This window comes from Lampetra planeri, chromosome 10 (genome assembly GCF_965212315.1).
Source record: "Lampetra planeri chromosome 10, kcLamPlan1.2.h2, whole genome shotgun sequence".
NCBI classification, from domain to species: domain Eukaryota; kingdom Metazoa; phylum Chordata; class Hyperoartia; order Petromyzontiformes; family Petromyzontidae; genus Lampetra; species Lampetra planeri.
The window spans coordinates 3,739,548-3,766,541 of record NC_136116.1 but is presented as its reverse complement, the minus strand read 5'-3'; the positions used below and the strand labels follow the sequence as shown (position 1 = coordinate 3,766,541).

Here is a 26,994-nt window from a genome sequence, read left to right as displayed (position 1 = left end):
AAGCGACGGGCAACGAGTTCTCTCATGAAACAGAACCCAACATTTTCTCACGGATTTATTTTATTTTATTATTCGAGGCAAAGTCTCCCCACTGAGACATAAGCGATCATTAAAATATATATTATCACAGTTAGTTTTTAAGTTTAATACATGCATTTGGATAATCACAGCACTGTGGTGTGGGTTTGTTTGACGGACGTGTCACCATATCAATGGAGCTGTTGCTTCAATCAGCCATCTTCTCAGTGCAGTCCCACCGAGTGAATACAATGATCGCGAAGCTGTTGCTCGCAAGGTTTATTATTTTAGAGTTTTTCCACATAATCAGCCCTGCCTACCTCTCCACTCTCATCCCATTCTCCTCCCCCCTACGCACTCTCCCATCTCATCCCTCTCATCTCACGCTACTCTCCATTCGTACTCGTCTATCTCACCCCTCATCTCACTCTACTTCCCCCTACGCACTCTCCCACCCTCACCCCTCTCATCTCGCTCTACTCCCCACGATGCACTCTCCGGACGTACCACTCTCAACTCCATCTGCACCCCCTCCACGCACTCTCCACTCCACCCACTGAGGCTCTCTAATGAATCCCCCTCTCAGCCTCCACTCGGTGGGGGGGGGGGGAATCGCTCATTCTCTCCTCCTGCCATCATAGTCTAGAACGACATGACCCCCCAGCCCTCCGTGCTGTCAACTACCTGCCCAAGTCAAGGTGCAAGACCACCCTTTTCGTTCTCCCACTGTTTCTGCACAGCGTCTTAGAATTCAGTCGCAATTCAGACGCTGGGTAAGATCCGAATTGTGCGCAACTCTATTTCACGCCCGCACATCTTCCGGTACAAATGCTCATATTTTTTTTATCGCCGACATTTCCGATTACAAGTTGCCCACACTGAAGTGGCAGTATATTGATTTCCACTTGTTAAGTGGCGACGGTTCAATTGCGTCGCTTAAGGGTGGAGAACATTACAGCCCCCACGACGAATCGGCAGCATTCCTTTGGCCTCCCTGGGCGCGCGTGGGGGGCGGTGGGGGATGCGCCGATTGCCCGTGACACCTCTCCCTTTGCGTGCGTTGGAAATTCCAGGTATCGACTCCGGCCCGTAGATCCGAGCGCGACAATTCTCTCACCGCATCTTTAATATCCAGCTGGCAATGCGGGGATTGGCCCAGCGGGTGCTTCCAGTAAAAAGTCGCGATCCGCGCGCGCCTCGCACCTCCACGCCCAGCTGTTTCGATCTACGGACGCCCTGCCATAAAATCGTGTGCAAATTTGTGCCGTCAATTACAGAGCTTGGCTTTTTTAATAGAGCCTGGGAGTCAAATAATTTTTCCACGGCACTTGACAGATGTTTCTCCCCCCCCCCCACCCCCATGCATTATGAGTAATGGGTTGACACACGTCTCCCCGGCCCCAAAACAAAATCTTTCACAAAGATGTCAAACATTTGAGAGGATGAAATATATATTCGTACCGGAATATAACGTGTTTAAATAATGCAGCGCGTCCGTGCAGTTGTACGAATGGGACCAATAGCCCAGCTGCCTTTTTTGTGTTAAATTAAACGTGTGCAGGCATTTCATGCTTTTATTCATTGGCTTGCCGCACGTACAGCCTGCTAACACGATCATACCACTGCAGAGAGATGCTAGTAAATTAAGGCCAACGTTACACGTATCATTGTACGATTCATTTAATTTTACTTCCAGATTTTTTTTACTCCGTCCGTTTTGTCTACTGCTGTATTGCTTCCACAGAAATTAGAAGCACTTTTCAGACCTGTCCCATGACCGTACGGGATATAAAAAAAAAAGTAATTGCCTCCCCATTATTTAGCAAAGGTTCCTTTGTCCTCGGAAATGTCAATTGCGTCGCGCATTTCCAATTGCACAGCGGAGGTAATAGATTGCATTTAATCAAAACGCTGCCAAAACAATTGTCCCGCTTATTGGAAAGCACTAAAACATTTAAAAAGGCCGTGTGATACTCGAGGGCTGGATGCATTTAATGAAGCCGACGAGTAGGGAATCGACGCCGCGTGTGTGAATGAGCCATCAGCTCTCCTGCAGACGTTGTCAGCGTTGACCCAACAGCAGCCGCGTCGCTTGACTAGCCCCCTTCATTATCGCCGTCATTATTTGTCATCGCGCGCTCTTAAATTCGCAAACGACACAAGTTTTAGCATTTCATTTGAAGACCGCAAAGAGAAGCCATGTGAAGAGTTTTTTTAGTTTGCAATTTCTTTCGGTTTAATCCAAAACTTACATCGAATACATACATAGATATTGTTGTTGTTGTGAGACGAAAAATTAAATAAAACTGGCCTCGGTTTCACGTGTTGGAAAATTCTGCAACTTGGGTCAATATTTTTCACAACACACAACACACCCCCCGCGATGTCTTCATTAACGACAATTGCGCAAAGAGGAAAGTCGATATTTTGCGGGCAATTTCATCGCGAAGCGAGTGCAGTTTTTTTGAACTTAAAAAAATAAACAGTCGACAGATTTCATTGTTACCGCATCACAAATATTGCAATCAATATCATCGCTAAGAGGCACTCACCATTGATCACACACACGCATTCAGGTCACATCGCGGTATCCACAGCACAAGTTTTTCATTACAAACAAAACAGCCGATTCTAGGTTAGAAGTTTTCGTGACTGCAAGGATCCATACTCTTTGGGTTTTGTCGGTAAAGTCACGTGGGTGGAAACAAAATAAAATAAAAAATTTAGTTGTATTATTTTTATTTCATCTTGTTTTCACCTACGTGACTTTCCCGAAAAAAACAGAGAATATAAAACAGCCAATGTTTTGGAGACATGAGGAGAGATGCGATCTACCGTTCAGTTTCACCCCTGCTCCTCTTTTAAGCACAAAGCGTTGCGAACTAATGCAAGAGAGTGCAGCAACTTCGCGTTGTTTTTCTTAACGACTTCATTTTATTACTCTGCACCATTTCAAGTGATGAAAAGTGTTCATACGTACGACAGAAAGAGCGATCGGAAAATGTATCACGCGCGGGATTAGTCAATAAACTTTGAAGTCATAACGAACCTGTTGAGGAGAAAGATTCCCTTTGATTCACTTGCGGCGATGATACCGCAGGTAATGATGATGATCATCTTCAAAATAAAACCCCAACATTTCACAACGGTTAGATATTCAATTCAACTGCCGCACCTCAGCGCAGGCACGAGCAGCGCCGGTCGGCACTGAATACCAAACATATCCGGAACACTTGAGGGTCAAATCACGTACAAAGCGCGGTTTAAGTAACACTACTTTCCAGCGTGCGCTTGAATTCGAGGGTATTTCACTCGGCAGCATTGGACGCTGTCGAGACGGCTGTCGGGGCTCAAAAGAGGTTTGCAGATTTACCAACAGTGCTTTGTACTCTCATTCGTGTCTGCAAGTTTTGGGCAATAATGCTTTGATCAATTCGGTGCGGTTATCAACGGGGCGAATCCCTCACAGCAACACATCTTTACACCACAGTTTCATCCATCTCGGATCGTCTCTACGAGCGATATCACGGCCCCCCCTCCCCTTATCACGGAGAGCCAGAGGGGACAGAGCTAACGTTCGAACAAACGCGTTCATGAACAAAACGCACGTAAGAGACGCTCGATGACACTGGAGGCGCGAGCGAGCGCACGCGTGAGCGGCACCCCGCTCCCGACAGATGCAGCTCCCGACAGATGCAGCTCACGCGCCGTCGGATGTGGCGCGTCGCGGCCGCAGTCGCTCCGCGTTGAGAGCTCGCGGCCGGCGGCGGCGGCGCGCCGTCGGTGCCGTGAACGTTGCCGGGGCTCACCGCTGCCGCTCGCTGTAGAACACCAGGAACGAGGACATGGTGATTTCGCCGGGATTTTGCTTTGGGTTGGGGTCGCTACCGTTGAACCAGCCGTAGTAAGTGATGGTGTTGCTTGCCGCGCGTTCCACCTGCGTGCGAACAATGACGCAGACACAAAGACAAAGGTCCCCCATGTAGCAGCGCAGACCGCCGGGGGCAAGCGATGTTGGGCATGTACAGCCCTTTGTCAAATTCTCCGCTTCCTTCTTAACGTACGGCTGATGTAGATGCAGAGCAAAAACTACAGTTTCACATTCAGGTGGTCAAGCCAGACCACCTGAATGCTTCCCCATGCTTCGTGAGTTTTGAGGGTTATTTAGCCATACTTTACCACGCTGGTCAGTGCGGGTTGGTAAATTCGGAGGGTATGAAGGGAAGTGGGTTCGTGTGCGGACGATGGATGGATTGTTGCATTGTCGGAATCAGGAGATGAAGATGACATCTTGGGAAGGCCTTCATGCAGCAGCAGTCGATTGATCGTGGCTGATGACTGAGACGAATTGGAAATGAACAAACACATTCAAATGGAAATGATGCTAAGAAGCAGGGAGATGGATCGGTTGTATTACATTGTACAGATATTCACTAACAACCAATTTTGTCATTTAATGATGAGATTTGTTCAATTCGGGTAGAAACAATTTATGTTAATGGCGTGAATTTGTATAACAGGCATCAAACCAAGTCCATTTGTATTTTGTTAACACCAGATATAAAGACAATTGCATTAGCAAGCCCAAGCACAGCGTGAATGTGAACTGGATTAACCTCCTCAATGGAACTGAGACATTGGCTGGAAGCAGCCATTTTAATGATTATTCAATGAACAGTTGGTGTCATTTGAAACTAAAATAAATGCCATTAACGTTAGCTAAAACCTACAACGGGCGCGTCCGTTTAATGAATTCATTCGCGCAAATACCGGGTGAAATAATGGTCGTAAAAAGATACCAAGCTCAATAAAGGAAGCTACAATTTTTCATCTAACTTCCAGCGATTGTTTTTATTTTAACGCAATCACATCCCGAGGGAAATCGATCGTGTTGCGGACGATTTTGCAACAGCAAATCATACCCAGGGGCAATCGGGGCCGAGGGATCCTCCCAATGGAAACACTGCGGCCGACCGACAGCTCCGCCCACTTGGAAGTCCGGCGCGCTCACGGTCATAAAGAAGGAAGTAGGCCTCGTATTTCAGCCTGCTATGATTACCAACCATCGTGGGAAACTCAGAGCACAGTGGCCTAATTTGCATACAAATAGAAAAGATTGGTAAATCACGCAAAGGCCAAGTTTTGAAGGGGGAGATCGCAAGCGGGGCTATATTTCTCGCCGAATATATCCCGGGTGTGTAGGTATGTATTGTATGGAGGATTAACTTATTTTGCACTGTACGTAGCCAACCGCCGCACTAATGGACAGTGCGGGCGAAGGACGACAAACTAAACACAAAAAAAGCCGTTCTAAAGAAATGAGTTTTCAATCGAGATTTAGAAGCGCATAGCTCCAGTGGATTTCGAATATCAGAAGGAAGGGCACTCCAGATGGCCACAGGAACCGCATCTGAAAGCGTGTGATGCGGTGGCCATCTTTAGTTCGACGGCGAGCCAAAAGCCGCTGTAAGGATGACCAGACTTCACGCGATGACGGTCTATGCCCCTTGACGCGTGACGGCCTACACTCTTCGTTGGTAAGTCGACACGCGCCTCGTAGTAGCCACAGTCGGGGCGAGAGCTACGCCGGTACATGGCGTGCGAGCGCCGGATCGAGAAAACACTGGCGTGAGGGCGATGTTTGTGTGACCGAGCAAACCTGCGAGGTGATGTCCACCCTCCAGGGCTCGACCTCCTGCCCGTCGCACCAACCGTTCCTTCCGTACAGCCAGGTGCCGTGCTCGTTGGGAACCACGCCGGCCGTCACGCGCTGCGCGCACCCCAGCGGCGTTCCTGCAGCGGGCATCCGGCGAGAGACGCACGCAACGCCGACGATCTCTCTCTTCCCCCCCCACCCCCACCCCTTGGGAAGTGGCCTAGCGTGGGTGCCAAGGGCCCGGGCGCACGGGGTTACATTGGGCCCTCCCCCACCATTCCAACTTGCGCCATATCTCTATCGTCCGGTGCCTGGACATCTTGGGGCCAAGCCCACGAGTCCCAATCGCACCTGCGGCTAGGAAGGTTGGCTACGTACGGTGTGAAAGAAGTTGAACATACACCCATACGGCTATGCCGCCGCACTACACACACTACATAAATTATTATTTGGTTCTTTCGGTTAAGTCACGTCTAAAGATAAAATAATAAATGACATTAAATAATAGAATACGACGTTTCGATTGCAACACAAGCAATCATCATCAGGTATAATGAAATAGCGACATAAAATCTAACCAGAAAACTATAGACAGACATATTAGCAGACAGATATCACCAAGATACATAGAGAGAGCAACACAGGTAACAGAGAGAGGTGGTCGTCTCTGTGGGGTGGCCTTAAATAGACAGAGGAGGGCGGACGCAGAGAGAGGGAGGGGGGTTAGAGAAAAAATTAGCATATCAATGATATATCACTCATTGGTATGCTAACCCCCCTCCCTCTCTCTGCGTCCGCCCTCCTCTGTCTATTTAAGGCCACCCCACAGAGACGACCACCTCTCTCTGTTACCTGTGTTGCTCTCTCTATGTATCTTGGTGATATCTGTCTGCTAATATGTCTGTCTATAGTTTTCTGGTTAGATTTTATGTCGCTATTTCATTATACCTGATGATGATTGCTTGTGTTGCAATCGAAACGTCGTATTCTATTATTTAATGTAATTTATTATTTTATCTTTAGACGTGACTTAACCGAAAGAACCAAATAATAATTCCTGCAGTCACGAAAGTTCTAAAATTAAGATTGACACTACATAAACACACACACCACATATATACACATTACAGTATATATATATGCACCCACTGTTTTTTGTTTTTAGTTTGTTGTCCTTCCCTCGCACCTCTGACTAGCACTGTTGGCTATGTATGGTACGAAAGAAGTTCAGCATACATACATGCCATATAGACACGCAGGATATGCGTACACCATATAGTACACACACTGCATGTAAAATCAGTGGCATAGCGTGGTTGGAATGGGGCCTGGTGTAAGGAATGATTTGGGGACACGTACCTCCCTTCGCGTACGTACGTATGTACCTTGAACGTCTTTCGCACCGTACGTAGCCAACCGTGCAAGCACAGCTACCTCAACAAGAGGACGATCCTGGCAAAAATCAGGGACCAGGAGGAACCCCTTTTTGTTGCCGTTCAGTCGATAGTCTCAACTGCCTGCCACGTTCCTTTCGTAGCGATGTCTCCCGCCCAAAGCCCACTTACACTTTGACGAACAGTCAAGATTATGCCCCGATAACTTTGCGTTTCTTCACCAATCTACGGGTTTCTCTTTCAAGTCTCGCGCTGTTAATTCCCAGCATGCACCTCTCCGTAACTTTTTGCGTGCTTTCAAAGCTTCAGCTTCCGTACATTTCCACACAAAACAAACAAAAGGCAAATAAACTGACACTCGCGTATAAATGCAAGCGATTGCACGCCAGCGTGATGATATACAAGAGCTGAGTTGTTCATTCGCCACTTGTGATTAACCTGTGCCACGATGTTCAGCACCCTCTCGTCACTTTCCGGAGATTGGCTCGCAAATACTTTCTGCGTTTGTGTCACAATTGTTTGACGTAACAGGAAACTGTAAGGTGCTGAAAATTTTCAAAAGTTACAATGTCAGATCATCCGGACTGCTGTTTGCGATGCACCGCTGTGTTTATCTCTCTCACCACGTTCTGGAGATAACCGATGGAATACTTTACGAAATTATTTACAACTGCTTTTTGTGTTTAGTTTATTGTCCTTTCAATGCACGGTTGGCTATGTACGGTGCGAAAAAAGTTAAACATACATACGTAAAACATTTCAACGCAAGATAATAAGAATTCAAACTCATAACGTGTCGCCAATTATTCGCTCGGAACCACAGACAAGCAGGAAGAGGCAGCAGCCACGTGATGCCAACAATTACCCAAGCTCTGTGATCCTCTATATATACTCTTTGGTTCTTTCGGTAAAGTCACGTAGGTATAAAATACAAGCAATCATCATCAGGTGGGAAAACCACAGCAAGAACATTTTTTTGCTGAAGTGGGAATTATTTTTTTTTGCTGTGGTTTTCCCACCTGATGATGATTGCTTGTGTTGCGATCGAAACGTCCTGATTTAATTTATTTTATACCTACGAGACTTTACCGAAAGAACCAAAGAGTATGGATCCCTGCAGTCACGAAAACTTCAAATCGAGATTGAACCGCCTCTATATATATACTAAAGTGTTATTGGCCAATTAAAGCGTGCTTACACGTGGAGAGGAAACTTGCAGCACCCAGAGAAAACCCACGCATGCAAAGGGGAAACGCTCTATCCCATACAGACCGAACAGGTGGAGTCCACATTTTTGTGCTACGGCCTACGAGAAAACCAGGTTATAAATTAAACTACGAAAATATTTATATTTTTTACAGGTAAGGTCCACCGAGCTAAAAAGCACTTTTTCAGAAGCGACCTGGCTATCGCAAATTAACGCTCAACGAAGTGGCTTATCACGTTGAAATTTATAGCAGCCAAATTACACTCTAAACGGAGGTTTCTAAATGTGGAGGAAAAAACCTGGAGGACCCGAAGAAGAATCCACGCGACCATGGGGAGAACATGCAAACTCCAAATATACAGGCATCAGGGTCGAGATCGAACCCACAATCTCCTGTATACCAGGCGAGGTCGTCAACATCTCGCCACCGGTCTGACACCTGGACGCCCTTACAAAGGGAGTTGTGCAACATTTGTGCGGCGATCCACCAACCCTTGCTGCTACCTCCACAGTGCTGGGTCACAGGCAGCCACGTGTGGCGTAGCCACGGCAGCAGGGCGAGCTAAAGAAAAAACTTTGCGTTTTTGGGAGCACCGTGTGCTCCGGTACCTGCGTTGCTGAACGTTATGGAGTTGGTGAACTTCCTGTTGACGACAAAGTGGTGGGACGTCACGCAGAACTCTCCGCAGCCGTGCTCGTCGCTGCCGTGCCCCGTTATAACGGCGTAGAGCTCCACCTGCGGCAATCCCATTACGCGAGGATTAATAAACCTATTAATAAATCAATTTACGGGCAGAAGGTCTCATCGATCTGCCGTGGCGTGCATCGCGAATGGCCCCCGGAAGTGGGACTTTAATAGCACGTGGGCCTTCATTGCCTGCTGTAACTGAGCGTGATTTATCGAGCGCAATACACCCCCCCCCTCGCCCCCAATTAGGCCTATTGGCTTTTTTTATGGGCGCGATGTGCAGACAAAACGTTCCAATAACCGTGGACAGGGCCTCGGGCCCTCTGGGCAGGACTCGCTCAGCTCACACGCCGCGCCGTAATCAAGGGAGCGCTGAAACTCATTACGCCTTTCAACGGGTCGGCGATAAGTTGTTCGGCATGGCATTTTTACGCGGCGTGTTTATGGTACCATCGCGGGCTCCGTCAAACTGTGTGTGTGTGTGGCTGGGTGTGGTGCTGGCCACCCACCCCCTCGTGTGCCATGCCGACTTTCATAGGTGATACCTAACAGCACTTGCCCCAACAGTCTGTTAAGGCTACACGAGAGATTTTTTGCGTGTTTCAGGTGAACAGTTCAAGTGCACCGCCACTCTTAACCCACAACAAATATGCTCCCTACGAGTTCATTGCCTGTGAGATTTACCGTGCCCATAGGGCAATGCGTTACGGTCGCAAGCAGCACAGAAACAACAGCAGCAACAAAAAAACCAATCATAATTTCCATGTCACGTCCCTTATATCAGGCCAGTCCCTGCAGGGTAGTGCGTCGTAATGAAAATGCTATGGTCGACCCCAAGAGGCTTGTGAAAAATTGGCTGGCTTTCGCAATACGTACGCGCATTGTAAATATGCCACGGCCGCTCTCTCTCTCTCTCCATCAGTCCGTTCGCGCGTACATCGTCAGGATAGCTGACGCCTTCGACCTGAGAATTAATTCAGACGCCCACAGGCGGCTACTGGACATGACTAGGCATCTACCGGACGTGACTAAGCGCTATCAGATGCCACTGGGATGTGACTAGGCGGCTATCAGATGTGACTCGGCATCTACCGGACGTGACTAAGCGGCGATCGGATGCGACTGAGTGGCATGTGACAGCGGGCCTCTGTCCAGCCGTGGGGCTCAACGGGACATTACCATTAGGCAAAGTCGCGGAGTGTGTCGCGTTGAAGGGCTTTGCATGAGTCCAGGCCGTGATGGCGTGGAGGAGGCCGTGATGGCGGGGAGGAGGCCATGATACATTCACTCATCTTCCACTGACTCACTCACACATCATACACTGACTCACTCACAAATCATACACTGACTCACTCACAAATCATACACTGACTCACTCACACATCATACACTGGGAGTGTCATGCTGCCAGCTATGGCTGCAAGTTTGGTCGTACATGTTACGTATATCGTTTATTGTTAAATTTGAATCACAGTTCCTATGATTACTGTTTTTATAGCTTTATTTTGGTGATTTCGAAAACATATGGTTAAGCCATGTTTCTTGCGGAAGTGCGGAGTTGGTCTGATAACTTTAAACTAAATTGTTATTGTTTGACTTGCATCACACTGGGATGTTTGCACACAGTGTTGTCTCTGTTGCGCGTCGTCGCTTTAAGATGTTCTCTGTTCATATTTTGTTTGTTGCGGTTGCACCCGACTCAAGAGCCGCATGTCTCACAGGGCTATACCTAATAAATTTTACTTTTAAACTTGAAACTTGGACCAAGGGAGCAACGCGAATGCCCAGGCTTTGTAAACGCCCAGGGAGAGGAGGAAGGGTGAGGGGGGGGCACGTGGCGATCGTCGTGTGACTGAGTGACTCATGGCGGGCCCGCCACATGTTTCAAACGACAAATGGAACCGTCGTTATTATGTTAATTCTAATCGAACTGTTCGATATGCTTTCAAGAACCCCCATTTTATGACATTTTAATTGTTTACTTCAAAAATCGCATTTAATTGAACAGCGACTGTCATTGTTTTGCTTTGTTAATTTGCTTTATGAATGCGGCGCGTCTGCCATGGTATCACGTCAGTGAGGATGTCCACTTATATTGTTATGTCAACCGCGCTGTGTTCAAAACCACCACACCTGAAGGTCAAAACGCTTCTCATTCTCTCCGCTGTTGCACTCTGGAATTCTCTCCCCCATCGTCTATTTCCCCCCCAAGTTCTCGCATCCTCGCCCAAATCGCGAAAAAGTGTCAACTCTTTGTCTATTACGGCTTTAAAAGGGCTGTCTGCTGCCGGCCGCTTTGCGTTCTGGTGCTGTGGGGCCTATGCTCAGCAACTGCAGTAAAAAAAAAAGATAAAAGCCAGCCCAGAGATTCGCACGTCATGCGTTGGGGACATGGCATGATAAAATATATGATATATATATATATAATCATACACATTACCGTAACACGGATATGCTCTGCACAGGCGTCATGGCATGTATCGTCAAAGCAATAACATTTGAAGTGATCTCACCGAGCGCATTGACGGTCAAAGAGTTAACAGCACGCGGCGAGAGCTGCGCTCACAAACAGCAGGACGGCACAACTCCACCGGCCTGGCGGTCGCGTTGGTCACGTGACCAACCCACCATCAGGCCGGTCGAGTTGGTCACGTGACCAACGCACCGCAAATTTCACGAGGCCCTCCTGTTGCGATGGCCACGTGAGATTTCACGCCGGGCGCAATGTTCGCCAAAACATCTTTAATTGTTCATCAGCCTGCGCGTGTTCTCCCGTTGAGACGGGGGGGGGGGGGGGAGGTTTTCTTCTTATCATTTACACAAACTTTTGGGATTTTAAATGTACCTTGACGGTGGCTGGAGGGATGCTGAACAGCACCGGCAAATATTTCTTGTTGTAGCTGCTGTTGAAGGTGCCTCCAGTGAAGAGAGGTTTCACCTTGACGGGGAACAATGCTCCATCTGTCCCCCGTGGAAGGGAAAGAAAGAAAAAACGTCAATTAATATCGCGGTTTTCAACATCTCTCATGAGCGTCATCGTTTCAGAGTCTTGTTGTTGTTGTTTTGCAATTGTGAAAATGCTTCCAGGGGCTGCGCTGACTCGCAATCAAAACAAAATGCCACCCTAAATGGGCCTCTGTTTAGCATTTGAATTATTTATCTGACCTTTCACATCTATTAAAGTGAATGGTCGCTCGCATAATGAATGCAGTTTACCCCGCTCCGTATTTTGAGCCGTGCGCTCAGACAGAGACGAGGACTTTCAGTGGAGCCTGCCCGTGAGACGGCGATGCTTCGATCATCATTCGTTCTTCAGCTCACGATACGAGCGTAGATTTGCGTCTGTACGGGATATTGCACGGAATATTTTTAGTTGTTCACTTCGAATATTGTTGACTTAAAGCTTTCGTGACTGCAGGAATTAATATTCTTTGGGTCGTTCGGTAAAGCCACTTAGATAGAAAAATAATAAAAATATCACGACGTTTCGATCGCAACACGAGCAATCGTCATCAGGTGAAAAAATATAGCGGGAGAGCTGCTGAAGCGGGATGTTATCTAGGTTTGAGATGGGTGTAGCCCAAGGGTAAGTGGGCGGTGCTCGGAGGAGTTGCTAAAGCGAGGCATGCTGCGCTGCCACGGTGTTTTGCGATTGAGCGCCACCAGGACGGCCTTCAAGGATAAATCTGAGCGTGCGGTGGTGTGAAATTACACTTTTTTGCCACACTCGAAATAACCCTCTCCGTCAAACACACGGCGAGAATGGGCCTGTTTATCTGACAGCAATTACCCTTAACCCTCGAGCTGCCGCAGAAGCCCCGCGCGGAGTCGATTGGGACCGCAAGAGTCGTGTCATCTCGTGCCGTGAAGGGCAGGCATTGTTGTTTAGCCGGCATTCGTTTAGCTCTTCCGACGAAAGAAGACACAGGACAGAGGCTATCGCAATACGACTGTGAGCGTTCGCATGAAATGGTCTAACGATAAAGACGGGCGATAAAAACAGTTGTCACGAATTAAAGCGGCCAATTTAATTTCTATCGGCATTTCAACAATCGCCGTCTCGAGGGTTGAACGATGAGATGGGAAAACGTAAAGAAACTCGTAACCGGTCTTAACCCACTCGGGTCGTTATTGATGAGAAGCTTAACGGCCACGTTCGTGGATAAACTCTGTCCGCGTTTGGTAATGATTCATCTGGAACAATGACGTAACCTCACGTATGGGTGGCGGCGGTAATGGTCCATGCGTAATCAGACACCGTGCCGTTTTTTTATTTATTACGCTTGCATTTTCTCATACATATTAACGTTTTATGTCGGGCATTAAATATTGATGTCACAGTTAAAAAAGAAAGAACTTTCCCCCAAAGGCGCTCTCCAATTATTTCTGCTGCTTCTTCGTCTAAATCGTGCTGCAGACCTCATTTGCTTAAAGTTAAACTGTCGTCCAGAGCGATTGAATGTCGCTTCTACTTTTGCATTGAGATTCCGAAGGTTTAAAATGTTCTACCAAATATAGCCACAATTGATAAAGGTCCCCCCAGTGCTAAGGGATAGATATATACAGCCAGTCCTTGACTTACGAACGCCCGTACTTAGAAATCGGCTTAAATAAAAAAAATTATCAATTTAAAACGCGAACTGGCAATTGCAAACTGAACCACGGAACTATTTTGTTCAGAGAAGCGATCCTCCGAGAGGCGTAGTGAGTCGGCCTCGTGCTGGGAGTAAGTGTTTGCGTGTGTGTGTGTGCACGGACGTGTGTGTGTGAAAGTGTGAGTGTGTGAAAGTGTGTCTGTGTGTGAAAGTGTGTCTGTGTGTGAAAGTGTGTCTGTGTGTGAAAGTGTGTGTGTGTGTGTGTGAAAGTGTGTGTGTGAAAGTATGTGTGTGTGAAAGTGTGTCTGTGTGTGAAAGTGTGTGTGTGAAAGTGTGTGTGTGTGAAAGTGTGTCTGTGTGTGAAAGTGTGTGTGTGTGAAAGTGTGCGTGTGAAAGTGTGTGTGTGTGAAAGTGTGCGTGGCCTCAAGGTACACATGGCCTGGCACAAGCGTCGTGGCGATGTCACCGCCACTTAGTGGCGAATGGCGCTTGTTGTTGTTGTTGTTGTGTGAAAGTGTGAGTGTGTGGGGAGCGGTAGCATAGCGGCGACCCGAGGTTAATTCTTGCTCACGACCAACACCAGTACGTGGTACGGTGTGTAAACATCACCACTAGGGAGACAAAGGCAGCCGGGTGGGGTGTTGGCCACCCACCCTCCCATGTGCCGTACCGGCCTTCATAAGTTCTACTGACTAATAGCACTTGCCCCAACAGCCTGCTAAGGCTACATGGGGGATCATTGTCGTCGGGATGTGTGCATGTGTGCAATTGTGGTGATCCATTGCCCCCCTTCCAACTACAAGCGAGCATCAGGACTCAAGGTAAGTGAAACTAATGTTAATTTCTGTTTTATTTACTATACAGTATTTTTAACAGTGTTACATGCAAACGTACAATATTTCTTCACGATTATGAGCTTAACAATGCTTCCCTTTTTGTTAAACCGGAACACGTTTCATACCACTGACCGTATGGGCATTTAAATACGGTGTGTTTTTGTGTTCCGACATACGAACAGGCCTCATGAACTAATTAGGTTCATAACCCAAGGACTGCCCCGTATTATGTAATATAGATTACATAAGCATGAGGTTTACACCTATATATGCGCAGGGGGAGCTGATGCCACAAGATTGACAGTGCATTGTGTCGTGATGAATGACCGAAACTCTCACGTGGTGGGCGAGTTTGACAATTCCTTCTTCACCGTCACGACTGCAAGGCCACAACCCAGCAAAGTCACCACGTACCAAACACTTGCATTTCCGAAAACATCGTTCAACCCCAAAATTGTACAGCAACAAAAAATTAGAGTGATTCCACACCGCGCCATCGCTGTCAAAAGCAGCAGGTACAATAACATCTGCACTTGCACTTTTTATGGGAAAAAACTAAATCTACTTACAAAATTTAACCTGAACAGGCACTTTTGTAAAAGCTTAATGAAAAAAAAAGTACAATCATCTCTTCATACTTTCATCTCCTCCCCCAATGTCAGAGCGTTTATTAATGTCATCTTTCACCGCATGCGGCACTCGGCTGTAATAAAGCCGTAGCGCTGCATGTCAACGACATCTGGATACGTGCCACGGTTGTAAGCGTCACGATGAGGCTGGCCACCACAATAACTCCAATCGCTCTCACTCGGTCCACAATGATTCCCGATGTTATTAATATTGGAAACAAAACTTTCACAACTGCATTTCGCACGCGCAGAGTTGATCGGTAATGAGGAACGCCTGGGTAATTGCATGGTCCCAGTGGTTCTCAGGTGCTGTGCTTGGCCGCGCCTCTGCTGTGCAAAATCTGGGGGAGCTCCGATCACAGCTCGCGGAAGATTCTTCAGCCCCTCCGCTACCGAACAGGAAGATTGAAAAAGCTCGCAGGAGGTCAGGAAAAAACCCTCTGGCGTCTCGTCGCAAGCGCCTCCGTGAGTCGCACAAACAATCTCCTGCTTAAAGAGCTGTGTGACATTTCTAAATTAATAACTGAAATCATTGTGAAAGATAATTTACTTGCATTGATGTGTGATGAATTACAACTGGTGAACAATGGTCAAGCCCAACTGTAAAATAAATAAGGAAAGCGAATGTAACCCTTTATAATTACAGCAAACACGTGCATTTCGAATTACACTCATTGCTTTTCGTCGGCAGTTGATTTCAGAATTGTTTGGACTCAGGGATAAGATAATCAATTCCAAAGTGGTAAAAAAATTATCTGGGGAGAAACAGTGGCTTGCCTGTCCAGAGACAGAGCAGTGTTGGCCTCGGTTTTCTCATCAAGTGCCATTTTCACTTGGCACATAATAGGGAGCATGGTGCTTGGTCAATTAAATTTGCAAGTCCCTTAAGCAGTGAAGCCCAGAATGATGATTCAAGTTACGGCTTCACGAACATGTAATGCTCTAATCGCATGCTCCCTCACGATCGCTATTACTGCCTTGGCTTAAGTGCGTAATATTTACAACAAGTACAATTACAATAGCGATAAATATTAAATGCCAGCTCGTTTCAGCACCATCGACAGCTCCCTCTCCGTTGAGCTTCCTCTCAGCGATTTATGGCTTCACAAATGGATTTACAGCATGACACGTCTAGCCGTATAGTACATTTAGCTTTGTCTGGAATGTGACGATTGCTTATGCAACTCGGTCACGTATTCTGCATACTCTGTGGAATGCGTGTCTGCGCGTGCGCGTATCGGTTCACGCACTGCGCTATGAACCTGGCAGTCCGGCGTTTGATTTCGATTTTCGCCATCAATGGCGAATGAACCGGCCCTGGGCCTCCCGTAGGTTGACTCAACCTTGAAATGAGTGTCCGGTAAGAATGTGCAAACGCCAGCACTGGAGCGACATAGGTGGTCGTGACAGCCTTAATAGGTGATCGCTAACTACGCCTGCTTCAACAGTCTTGTGACAGGCTGTATGAGGGACCTCCATCTTTTGTGCACACACAAAAGACAAATATCCTCCGTATAGCCTCAACAGACTGGAGGAGGAAGTGCTGTTAGTGAGTAGCACCGACGAAGGCCGGCACGGCATACGAGGGGGTGGGTGGCCAGCACCACGCCTTTGCCTCCCGAGTGGCGATGTCTACACACCACACCAGGTACTCATTTGAGGCTCTGAGTCGACCTAGGGGAGGCCCAGAACTAGTTAACATAATCGTCACTTGTGTTGGCATTGAGCGGGAATTCATTTCGGGTCGCCGGGTTCGTAGTGCAGCGCGCTAACCGCTACACTACCGCACACTCACACACTCACATACACACACTCACATACACACACTCACAATGCTTCAGACGGAGGAGCACTAAGGTTTACTGAATCGCGGGATGATAGCTTCATTTGATAACATGCTGTTCATCACGGTGTTAATCACAGGCTCTCTGGCACCCAAGTAGGGTGGTAATGCAAGCCGTTGTTTGTAAGGACTCACGAACATTGGTGTATAATTTTGTGCCTAACAGCCCATTATGACCTATCTTAAAAAGTGCACACCTAAGGAACGATAATTACGAGACCGATGCAAATCACGGACAGAATAACAAACCAGCTCAACGAAGTAGTGAAATAACTCAATCATAACTCATTCCCCCGAGGAAGTAGTTATGCCTGATGCACCCATACACATATAAAGACCCCCGTGTAGTCTGTAAAGGCTGTTGGGGCAAGTGCTGTTCATGAGCACCTATAAAGGCCAGGTGGTGTGGCCTGGAGCATGCCGGTCTTCTGTCTTTATCTCCCCGTACTGATATTTACACAAAGCACCACGTACTCACTTATGGCTGATGTGAGCACAAAGACAATGATCCCCCGTATAGCCTTATCAGGCTGTTGGGACAAGTGCAGTGAGCACCACTCCCGGCCGCCTTTCTCTCTCTAGTGGCAATGTTTACCCACCACATCAGGTATTCATTTGAGGCTAAGTCGACCTACGGGAGGCCCAGGACCAGGTCAAATAATTGTCACTGGTGTTGGCCATGAGCGGGAATCGAACTCGGGTCCCTGGGTTCATAGCGCATCGCGCTAACCGCTACACTACCAAGCTGGGTAGGTTTTGTGAAGACCATTTCTACTGAGGATGGATTTCAGAAAATGTCAAACTCGAACCCGGACAGAATCATTAAATAAAAACTGACAACACCCTTGGTCTGGCTTTAGCAATGGTCATTCTGTTGGTGGATGACGAAGAATTATAATTATGATGATGATGCGATGATGACGATGCGGTGATGATGACGATGCGGTGATGATGGGGTGGCGATGACGATGTGATGACAATGATGGGAATGGCTGACCACACAACGTGTTTTCCCACACATGACACGCATCATGGGAAATGTTACCACGAAACACAGCTTTTCATGCACAAGTTAAAAAGTACAAGCCCACACTGGCTTAGAGACGAAGGTACTTTGCAAGCCCACTGGCTATCAACAAAAATTCGTTCATGAAACCATCCATCTATCTAGACACAGACACAATTTCAACCGAGAAGATGGGTACAAACTGAGCAATCATTGGAAGGACGTTATCCACCAGTTTAAGTCATAATTGGCTATGATGTTCCCATCCTACCACCTTCCGATGTTAGTTGTGCTTCATGCCCATTTCAAACTTGCTCTTTCACAGCCACTTCGCGTGCCGACCCCTTGGTTGCGGCTCTGCGATGTCCCATTAACATGCTAATCTCTCATTAACATGCTAATTTTCACCTGGCAGCCCTTTGATTGGTGGAAAAACCAACCACCGGCGGGTTGGCTGCCCACCACTTACATTGTTATTGGCTGCTGACATTTGGGCTACACCCATTTCAAACCCTTGTAAACAGTTTGCCTTGGAAGCTCACCCCCCCCTTTTCCTGAAGACGACCGCTTGTGTTGCGATCGAAACGTCGGAGTTTTTTGTTATTTTTTGTTCTTTTCTTTGAACCTATCTACGTGACTTTATCGAAAGACCCAAGAATATGAAGTGTTCTAACTTTAAGAATTGCATGGTATGAAAAGTAATTACGAAGCCAAGATATGTTAATGAATAGGGAATGTGGGAATCTATGCAGACTGCTACCACCACCGCTACCACCACCAAGGGCTCGGTGTTGGAGGGAGAGATCTCATTACAGCAGCTGAACCTGATTGCGCGAAAGACAGCAGTTCGAGCGCGGCTCTCCAGAGGCACACAGCGACAGAAATGGCTTCTCTTTATTGGTTCTCATTCATCAGGACGCCGTCTACTTCGGGGGAGGACGAGGGGGCCCCAAGCGGTGACACCGCGGAGTGGAAACGGGGAGCTTGGGGCGCCGTTTATCGCGTGCCCCATTCCGTGCGGCAATAAGGCGCGCGTTCATCAAGCGCTCGTTCCTCAAACCGCCACGAAAGAAACCTCGCGCAGCGACAGATCAACTCGAGAACAATTTCAGCAATGGTTTAGAACAGCTCGCAACTTTTTTGTCGGTTAATATTCTTTCTTTTGCACTCGACATGCGAGGCCCTGCGACAAGTTAAATAATTTAAAGCGGAGTTAAGAGCCACATTTTATTTGCGGCCAGCTACCCGCGCGGGGGCAGCGAGCCCTCGGCAGCCAAATGACAATGGCTGCCAAAACAAATAAATCCGATAAGCCGCCTTGAAATAACTTTGGAACAATTCATCAATGGTAAAAATATTCGCTCGCCTGGTGCGATTCGTGTGATGTGACAAGTGAGATTAAACAGTGTGTATATGGTGGGTTCATTACTGCTGGGGTGGAATAGGGGGGTGGGAGGGGGGAGGCACGCACCGGTTAGAGTACTGCACCCTGAATCCCATGATCTGCGTTCGATTGTCGGTCACGGCTAACATTAGTGGCGAGTGATATTTGAACTGGTCCTGACCCCGCTCCCCCACCACACCTGACCTCTTCCTTTCACTCACCCCACAATGACCATCGTGGCGAAGTATGGTCAAACAACCCCCATGTGTGAAGTGGTGTGAATAGGCCTTCGTCTGGCAGTGGATTGACTAACGACCATAAATTATTATTATAAATTTAATTGCTAGTAGTCGAGAAAAAATCTTAATAATGGTAATTTATTTAAAATAAACAACTTATGGGTGGATAAACAAAAAACAACAAGCATACTGCATGAAAGTAAACCTGTCAAAAATTAGCATTTTATTTGTTAAAAAATATATATCTATAAACTAATTTGAAGTTCCCGATCAGGAATCGCATAATTATGATATTTGACACTTTGGAGCGTTAAACCAGTACGATTATGAATAAAAATGCATACATATTTCCCACGTAATGTAGGCCTTGACTGTGTCCAGCCAAGGCCTGTTTAACAAAAATTCAAGGTCAATGGAAACTATCATAACGGTTTGTACATATTTCTATCTGAATAACTTTCACGCATCAGTTCACGCGACATTTGTTGAGGTAATGAAATCCGCGATGTGAAATGATCTTGCGCGAGCTTGATTTGTCCACAAGTAGTAATGTTATTTCTCACTCTATGAGCACACGTTATTGTGCAAGTTAAATGTCAAAGTGTCAACGTCCTGAAATGAACATTGGGTACAGAAATCATTTTCAGCAGTCCCCCGGTCGGTGGAAATTGCCACAATTCATATGGAAGGGTCAATCAATCTCTCCATCATACAACCATTTCTGACTTTCCACAAAGCGGTACCTATTTTACCAACCAAGGAATGATGATGGGTTGATAATGCCCAACCATAATGTGATTTTATTTACGTATTATTAGTAAATGTAATAAGTAATAATGTTATAATTGGTTGTTTACCCTTCTATCTGGCAACAAAACTGACACCTTTTTTTTACAAGGAGTCATGTTTGCATAGACCACAATACCTGCAGCCAAAATGCAAGGACAGTGCATATATTATCAGAGTTATGTTTTTTTTTAAACATAAACAAAAAATATAACTCTGATAATATATGCACTGTCCTTGAAGGACAGTGCATATATTATCAGAGTTATGTTTGCATTATGGCTGCAGGTATTGTGGTCTATGCAAACATGACTCATAAAAAATGTGTCAGTTTTGTTGCCAGATAGAAGGGTAAACAACCAATTATCATATTTTTTACTGGCAAATGAAATTCCAATGAAGTAATAATGTTGCCAATATTTTACAATGATACATACATTATTGTATTTGGAATCTCGTCGGTTTGCTGCACTTATTTAAACCGATGTTTACGCTTGCAAAAATAAGAACTCTGGTCTCAATATGCGCATCATCATCATCATCACCAGCCAATATCAATCCACTGCTGTATGTAGACTTCCCCAAGCCTCCACCATCTCTCACGATCCTGTGATTTAAGGATCCACCTAGCATCACCAAGCAAACTCCGGTCATCCTCGCACCAGCAGCTTTTGGCTCGGCTTTGAACAGCATCGCGCGCTTTCAGGTGCGCTACTGCGGCCGTCTGGAACGCTCTTCCCTTTCAATATTAGGAAGCCACTGGAGCTATGCACTTTAAAATCTAGATTGAAAACTCTTTTCTTTAGAACTGATTTTTGTGCTGAGTTTGCTGCCCTTCCCTCGCGCCTCAGATTAGCTGCGTACGGCGCGAAAGAAGTTCAACATGCATACATAAATTAGTTGTTTATATATATGTACATAAATATACACAAGTACGGACACAATTCCAGGTGATTATTCTCAAGGGGCCCAGGGATCCGTTCACGCCACGGCCCGCGCCCGCACCACAAACGTCGCCAACGGACTACCGGCGTTGTTACGCACCGGGGAGCTGCGTCCGGCGAGAGAAGCGCAGGTTGAGCGTCGGCCTCCAGGGCTTGGCCCAGGGCACCGTCCTCAGCGTCAGGTTGCAGGTGCGAGCGTCGAGCAAGGGCAGGAGGGGCGACACGTCCGTCAGCCAGTGGCCCACGCGCCTGCGGCGAGCACAATCGAGGGGCCCATCAGGGGGCGCGCGCCGACCGCACGCCAGGTGCACGCACACACAAATACAGCCCCACTGTCAATCCACTGCTGGATGCAGGTATCCCTGTGCCACGACAGCATGGGAAGGGGTCGTTTGACCATACTTCACCACGCCGGACAGTATTGCCCGATGAAGGGGTGGGATGGGGCCAGGATTGGTTCGGATGTCGCTCGCCTCCGACGTTATTCGTGGCAGGGAAACGAACTTGGAAGGCTAGGTCCACAGTGCAGTGTGACCACTCCACCTGCCCGGTTCACGTCTTCACCTCATGGCTTACTGCCCCAGAGACACCGATACGCAGCCCACTCAAGGCCACCTTCACAGCGGCGTCCATTTCTGTCGACGGCCTGTCCACTCCTGGGAGTGTAATTCCCAGACCAAGACAATCCTGTTTGACGCTATCGAGCGAATCTTTTTGTTTAACTTTCACGTCCTCGGGCCCTCGTTCCACCGACGGTGCCATCCTACGTGCGGGAAATAATACAATCATCTGCTATCGATTGCAGTGCCATGGCGGCTTTTGGCATAGCATGGTTGGCATGGCCTCTGATGTGAGGAATAGAATGGAGGGGGGGCAGCCCTGTCCAATCATCACCCTCTTCATAGCCCAGCACCCGGGCCCCCCTCTGGCCAGATGCTGGCCCCCTGGTGCAGTTGCACCGCCTTCACACTCGACAGCTACCCCACACTTGCATTGGATACAGCCTTTGACGACACCTTTATTTTTGTATTCTTAAGTTTTCCCCAACCTGGTACAAACAAGGATATGGGAGGGGGTGGGGGGAGAAATGAGACATGGCATCGAGAAAGAGACAAGGTACTGCAGAGAGTCTGACGCATCTGTCTTGGGTTAGAAGCCTCAATCACGCTCTGGGGGGAAAAAAAGTAACGATTGCACCCTGGTGGAAACTGGGCGGAACTGACGCCGCGTCCCCAGTGCGGTATTGAAGTGGCCCAGGATGTCAGTGGGAAAGCTGTCAATGTGTCACACACATACACACACACAGAGAGAGAGTCTTATTAATTATGTATCGTGTTTCTGGATCAAAGCCCTGTCCGCCGAGTCCACGGGGATGAATCACGTTGGGCAAATCCCGGTTACTTATCCATGCTTGGAGACGAGGCCCAGGCAAGAATTTGAAATCTTTTTTTCATGAGCAACGTGCACTCCGAATGTGAATGGATGATTGTAGCATTTACTCTTGCAGGGAGAGAGAGACCTGATCCCACAACCCAAAACCACAAATCACTTTGTCCAAATGTACAGCGAATTAATAATAACACTCACTGAACAATGCACATTAACTCATTAACTTTTCTGGTGCAGTTGGATTCCAGCATGCGGTGATTGGTGTCCGCTTAAAGGAAAACAACACACAGGGCAAGCAGATCTTGTCTTGCAGCTACACACCAGAGTGTCCAACACAGGTTTGCGGCTTCGCGCACGATAAAACTCTATAATTATAAAGTCACGGTCAAATGCACCGTTGAGGCACTCTGCTAACATCACTCCAGTACTTACGTCAGTTCAACGACACGTCAATTCGGTGCAATGATAGAGTTCTTGACCTGTGATGTAAAAAGTCTTTAGCCCGTTAACGAGACTTTAGGCTCAGCCTGGGACACAGCCTTGGGACGCGTGTCCAAGATAAGCGGGCAAAATTAGTTTTTTCTGGTTGCATCTTTTTCAACCGGTGACCTGGCACAGGATGAGAGGGTGAAGGCGCAGCCCCTGCAATTACTTTGCTCACTCCACTGCTGCAGTGAGCAGATGAGGACTCCACCAGAGGGAGTTCTGGAGCTCGAGAGAGCCCCCTCTAGAGGGCATTTGGCCTACTCTTACATCTTGTAAGAGGTGGGAGCACCCACGCTTTACCCCAGCGCGTGTGATCTGCCCGTCGACTTTAATGCCGTGAACCCATTTGCACCGCAGGGCGGAGAGAGGCAGATCCAGGTGTGGACGAGATTTAAGAAACCGGCACCGTTGTTTCAACCGTCGGTTTTCAACTGCGAGATCGAATCAAAACCTCTGGAATCGCGAGTCCAGCGCTGTGCCCGTCACCGCCACCGCGCACCGCACGGGCGGGCGGGCTGGCTGGAGACGCACCTCCGGAACGGAGTGATCCACCTCCCCAGCTCCGTGGAGCACAGCTCCCCGTCGGGAGAGCAGCAGACGCTGAGGTGCACCGTGTGGTCCCACGGGGCGCAGGCCTCGTCCCGGTCGCCCGGGCACGACAGCGCCAGCTCCAGCTCCAGCGCGTTGTACGTGAGCAGGTCTGCAGCGTGCAGGCAGCACAACGTCACCGGCGCGTCGATCGTGACCGTAACGTCATTCCGCTACCTCCGATTAACGCGGTTGGCTACGTACGGTGCGAAAGAAGTTCAACATACGTACATACGTGGATTTTTTTTCTCCAGGTCCTCCAGTATTTCCCTCATTTAAAATCGAGATGCGTTTAGATAATTTAGATTATTTTGCAGCTATACATTTCCACATGATAAGCCGCTTGGTTGAGCTATCATTTGTGGCCAGGTCGATTCTGAAAAATAAGTTAATAGCTCAGTGGGCGTTAGCAGCTTAGATAAAAAAAACGTTGAGTTTTGTTTGTATTTTTTTATGATTTGTTTACCTTTCCTATACTTTGAACTCCTATCGTGTTTTAATATTGTTTTTTTGTTGTAAAGTTCTGACCCGACAGAGCTTTATAGCTTATCGGATTTCTCCAGTATAAATAAACATTCAGATTCTGATAACATTCATTTTCACGACGTGTTGACTATCGCGGAATTAGATTCCCACGACTGTAAATTGTACGTCACGTGTTTTACCGTATTGTTGATGTGCTTTACTGTACTTCCAGTAGAAGTGAATACATTTATCATCGTCATCATTACACTCGTTTGCCCAGGAAAGCCTGCGTCTGATGAATTCTTTTTTAAGGAGACCTCCGCCAAAATATCCGGAATAGGGGGGAGATCGCCACTGTGTAAACTCCACTGCAGGAGTAACTGGAGACGTTTCGGACAATAGACCTTCTTCAAAGGCTCTATCTTCCTTTGTCCAAAAACTCACCTTTCAATATTATTAAAAAAAACATCCCTTTATAGTGCAATGTTACTGTCAAATGTTATTTTTTTATGAGCCACTGTCAATGCAATATCACAAAAAAGTGTGATTTGTTATGAGATAAATATTAGTTAAATAGTTTTTCAAACTGCAGTTCACTCCACGTAAGCCAATCCTAGTGCATTTCTAATCGTTAGAATCTCGAACGCTCGCGACACAAACGCTGTCAGTTACACCAAATAATTAAACCGTGAAAGTGAAGACATCATAGACAGCAATCGCCGTGCGCCGTCAAAACATTTCACATTTCACAATCATTAATTACACGAGTTAAGGCTATGTAAACCGTTGCGTTCTTGAGTTTGCAATTTCACACGGTAAATATTTCATTGAAACAAAAGGAGCGATGGAAAGATCCGGCGGAAAACGAGTGAAGGTCTCGAGAACGACGGCGCAAATTTCTGAAGCGGCTAACACCTAAAACACCTTCACAGGACGCCTGAAATTATTTGTAACGACGAGCTTCCGTCGAACGACTGCCGCTCTCCGCGTGTTGGCGATGACATTTCTTTAATTGCAGCAAACGCGATATTTCTCGCTATCGATTTGCGCGTACGAAACGCAGATCGGGTCCCAAATATATTGATTTACTTTGCATCTACTTAACGTATTTAGTGGGCTGTAAAAATGATTCGCGGGTGAATTGACTCCCATGGAGAGGCCTAAAAGTACATTACGAGCGACGGTCAATGCATCGGAATGGATCGCCCTGCATGGATTGCAAACCCACGTTTGTGTAACAAACAAAATCCATTAACGTGTGGGCCGCAGGGTGCACTTCAAACGCTGTCCCCTTTTCCACACGGGAGGTGGGCGTGCGCGTAAAGACAAAGCTTGCTCATTGATTTCACGGCGATTGACTGACGTGCAGGTGTCACACGTGCTTTCAGATGCGCTTCCGCGGCCGTCTGGCACGCTCTTCCCTTCGGATATTGGAAAGCCACTGGGAGCTATGCACTTTTAAATCATCTTGATTGAAAACGCATTTCTTTCGAACCGTTTTTTGTGTTTAGTTTGTTCTCCTTCCCCCGCACCTCCAACTAGCGCGGTTGACTACGTACGGCACGAAAGACGTTCAACACACACACATGCATTTTGCGTGATAATTTAGAGACAATTCACCTGTTGCGACGCCGCAAGGTGAAGGTGCCACACGGCTAGTTGCATCTGGGCCGTTGCCGTTTGTACTTGCAGAGTTAACGAATATAAAAAAACGCGGGGACGGTTTGCACGCTAAAATGAATAACATATCGATCGTCACTCTGCTATGACAGCAACAAGGGAATGTTTCAGCGGGGAATTGCGGGGTGGGCGAGGGGGTTGTGTTTGCGTCGAGGTGCGTAGGGAAACAGGTTTGGACCTGCGCTGGCCAAGCGCGCGGTGAGCGGGCTCTACGAATTGCACCAAGATTCCTCTTCCAGAGCAGCGCTTGTGACCGTGAACGTGCAAGCGTTCCACGATTGTGAAAGCAGATGTTTTGGTTGTTGTTGTTGTTGTTGTTCAAAAAGCTGCCATCTCCCTTAACATGTAGGTTCACGGAGCTTTCTACTCCTGTTCTGGGCTCTCGTTACAACGCACTGTTGACTGTGTTGACTGACGTGCAGGTGCAACGCACTGTAGTTTGGATTTGTGCGATGGCAATTGAAGACTCTGCTACATAGCACGTGGGCATATATATCATAGAGTAGAGAGAAAGGCGAAGTTAGTCATAGACAGAGAACAAGAGGAAGGTCTTAAACCTAGAGTTGAACAGGGGCAGGATGGAGGCTGGCTGGATTGTGGGGGCAGCAGACGAGAATGAGCGACTTCCCACGGAGCAAATGTAAACACGGAGCTTCGTGATAAATCCTCGGTTGCTGAAGCGGAGAGTGCATAGAGGGACAGAGTGAGATGAGAGGTTGGAGAGTACGTGGAGTGGAGCAGAGTGAGATGGGAGGAGAGCGGCAGGCAGGAGGGTGAGTTCACGAAGGATCTTAAAGATTTGAAGCTTTCGTGACTGCAGGAATCCATACTCTTTGGTTCTTTCAGCAAAGTCACGTGACTTTACCGAAAGAACCAAAGAGTATGGATCTTAAAGAATTTGAGCTCGAGTTTCGAACACTTCCTGCATTTGACTGAGAGCCAGCAGAGGGATCAGAGGAGTCATGGAGTGGTGTGGTCTCTTTTACAGGTGCGAGTGAGAATTCTGGCAGCAGCGTTTTCTGGAGGCCACAGAGCAGGCCATGGAGGAGAGTGACAGCAGTCAAGTTTAGATGTGCCGAGTGTGCGGATGGATGCAGAACGAGTAGGGGACAGCTTGTATTTGTGCGGACAACGTGACAAAAAAAACGCAACGCCGCTCTC

At 47.5% G+C, this 26,994-nt stretch overlaps 1 protein-coding gene across 1 annotated transcript in view; it reads right to left on the bottom strand.

Annotated features, from left to right (window-relative positions):
- Positions 1-2,227: 2,227 nt before the first annotated feature.
- LOC144720862 (uncharacterized) overlaps positions 2,228-26,994 on the bottom strand; it is a 45,917-nt gene continuing 21,150 nt past the window's right edge. The window contains exons 7-12 of the mRNA XM_078597959.1: positions 23,632-23,800; positions 21,326-21,474; positions 11,809-11,924; positions 8,885-9,011; positions 5,678-5,811; positions 2,228-3,955 (exon numbers count right to left, since the gene is read on the bottom strand). Coding sequence (XP_078454085.1) covers positions 3,824-3,955; positions 5,678-5,811; positions 8,885-9,011; positions 11,809-11,924; positions 21,326-21,474; positions 23,632-23,800 — 827 coding nt within the window. The 3' untranslated portion in view covers positions 2,228-3,823. The remainder of the gene's footprint in view (positions 3,956-5,677; positions 5,812-8,884; positions 9,012-11,808; positions 11,925-21,325; positions 21,475-23,631; positions 23,801-26,994) is intronic.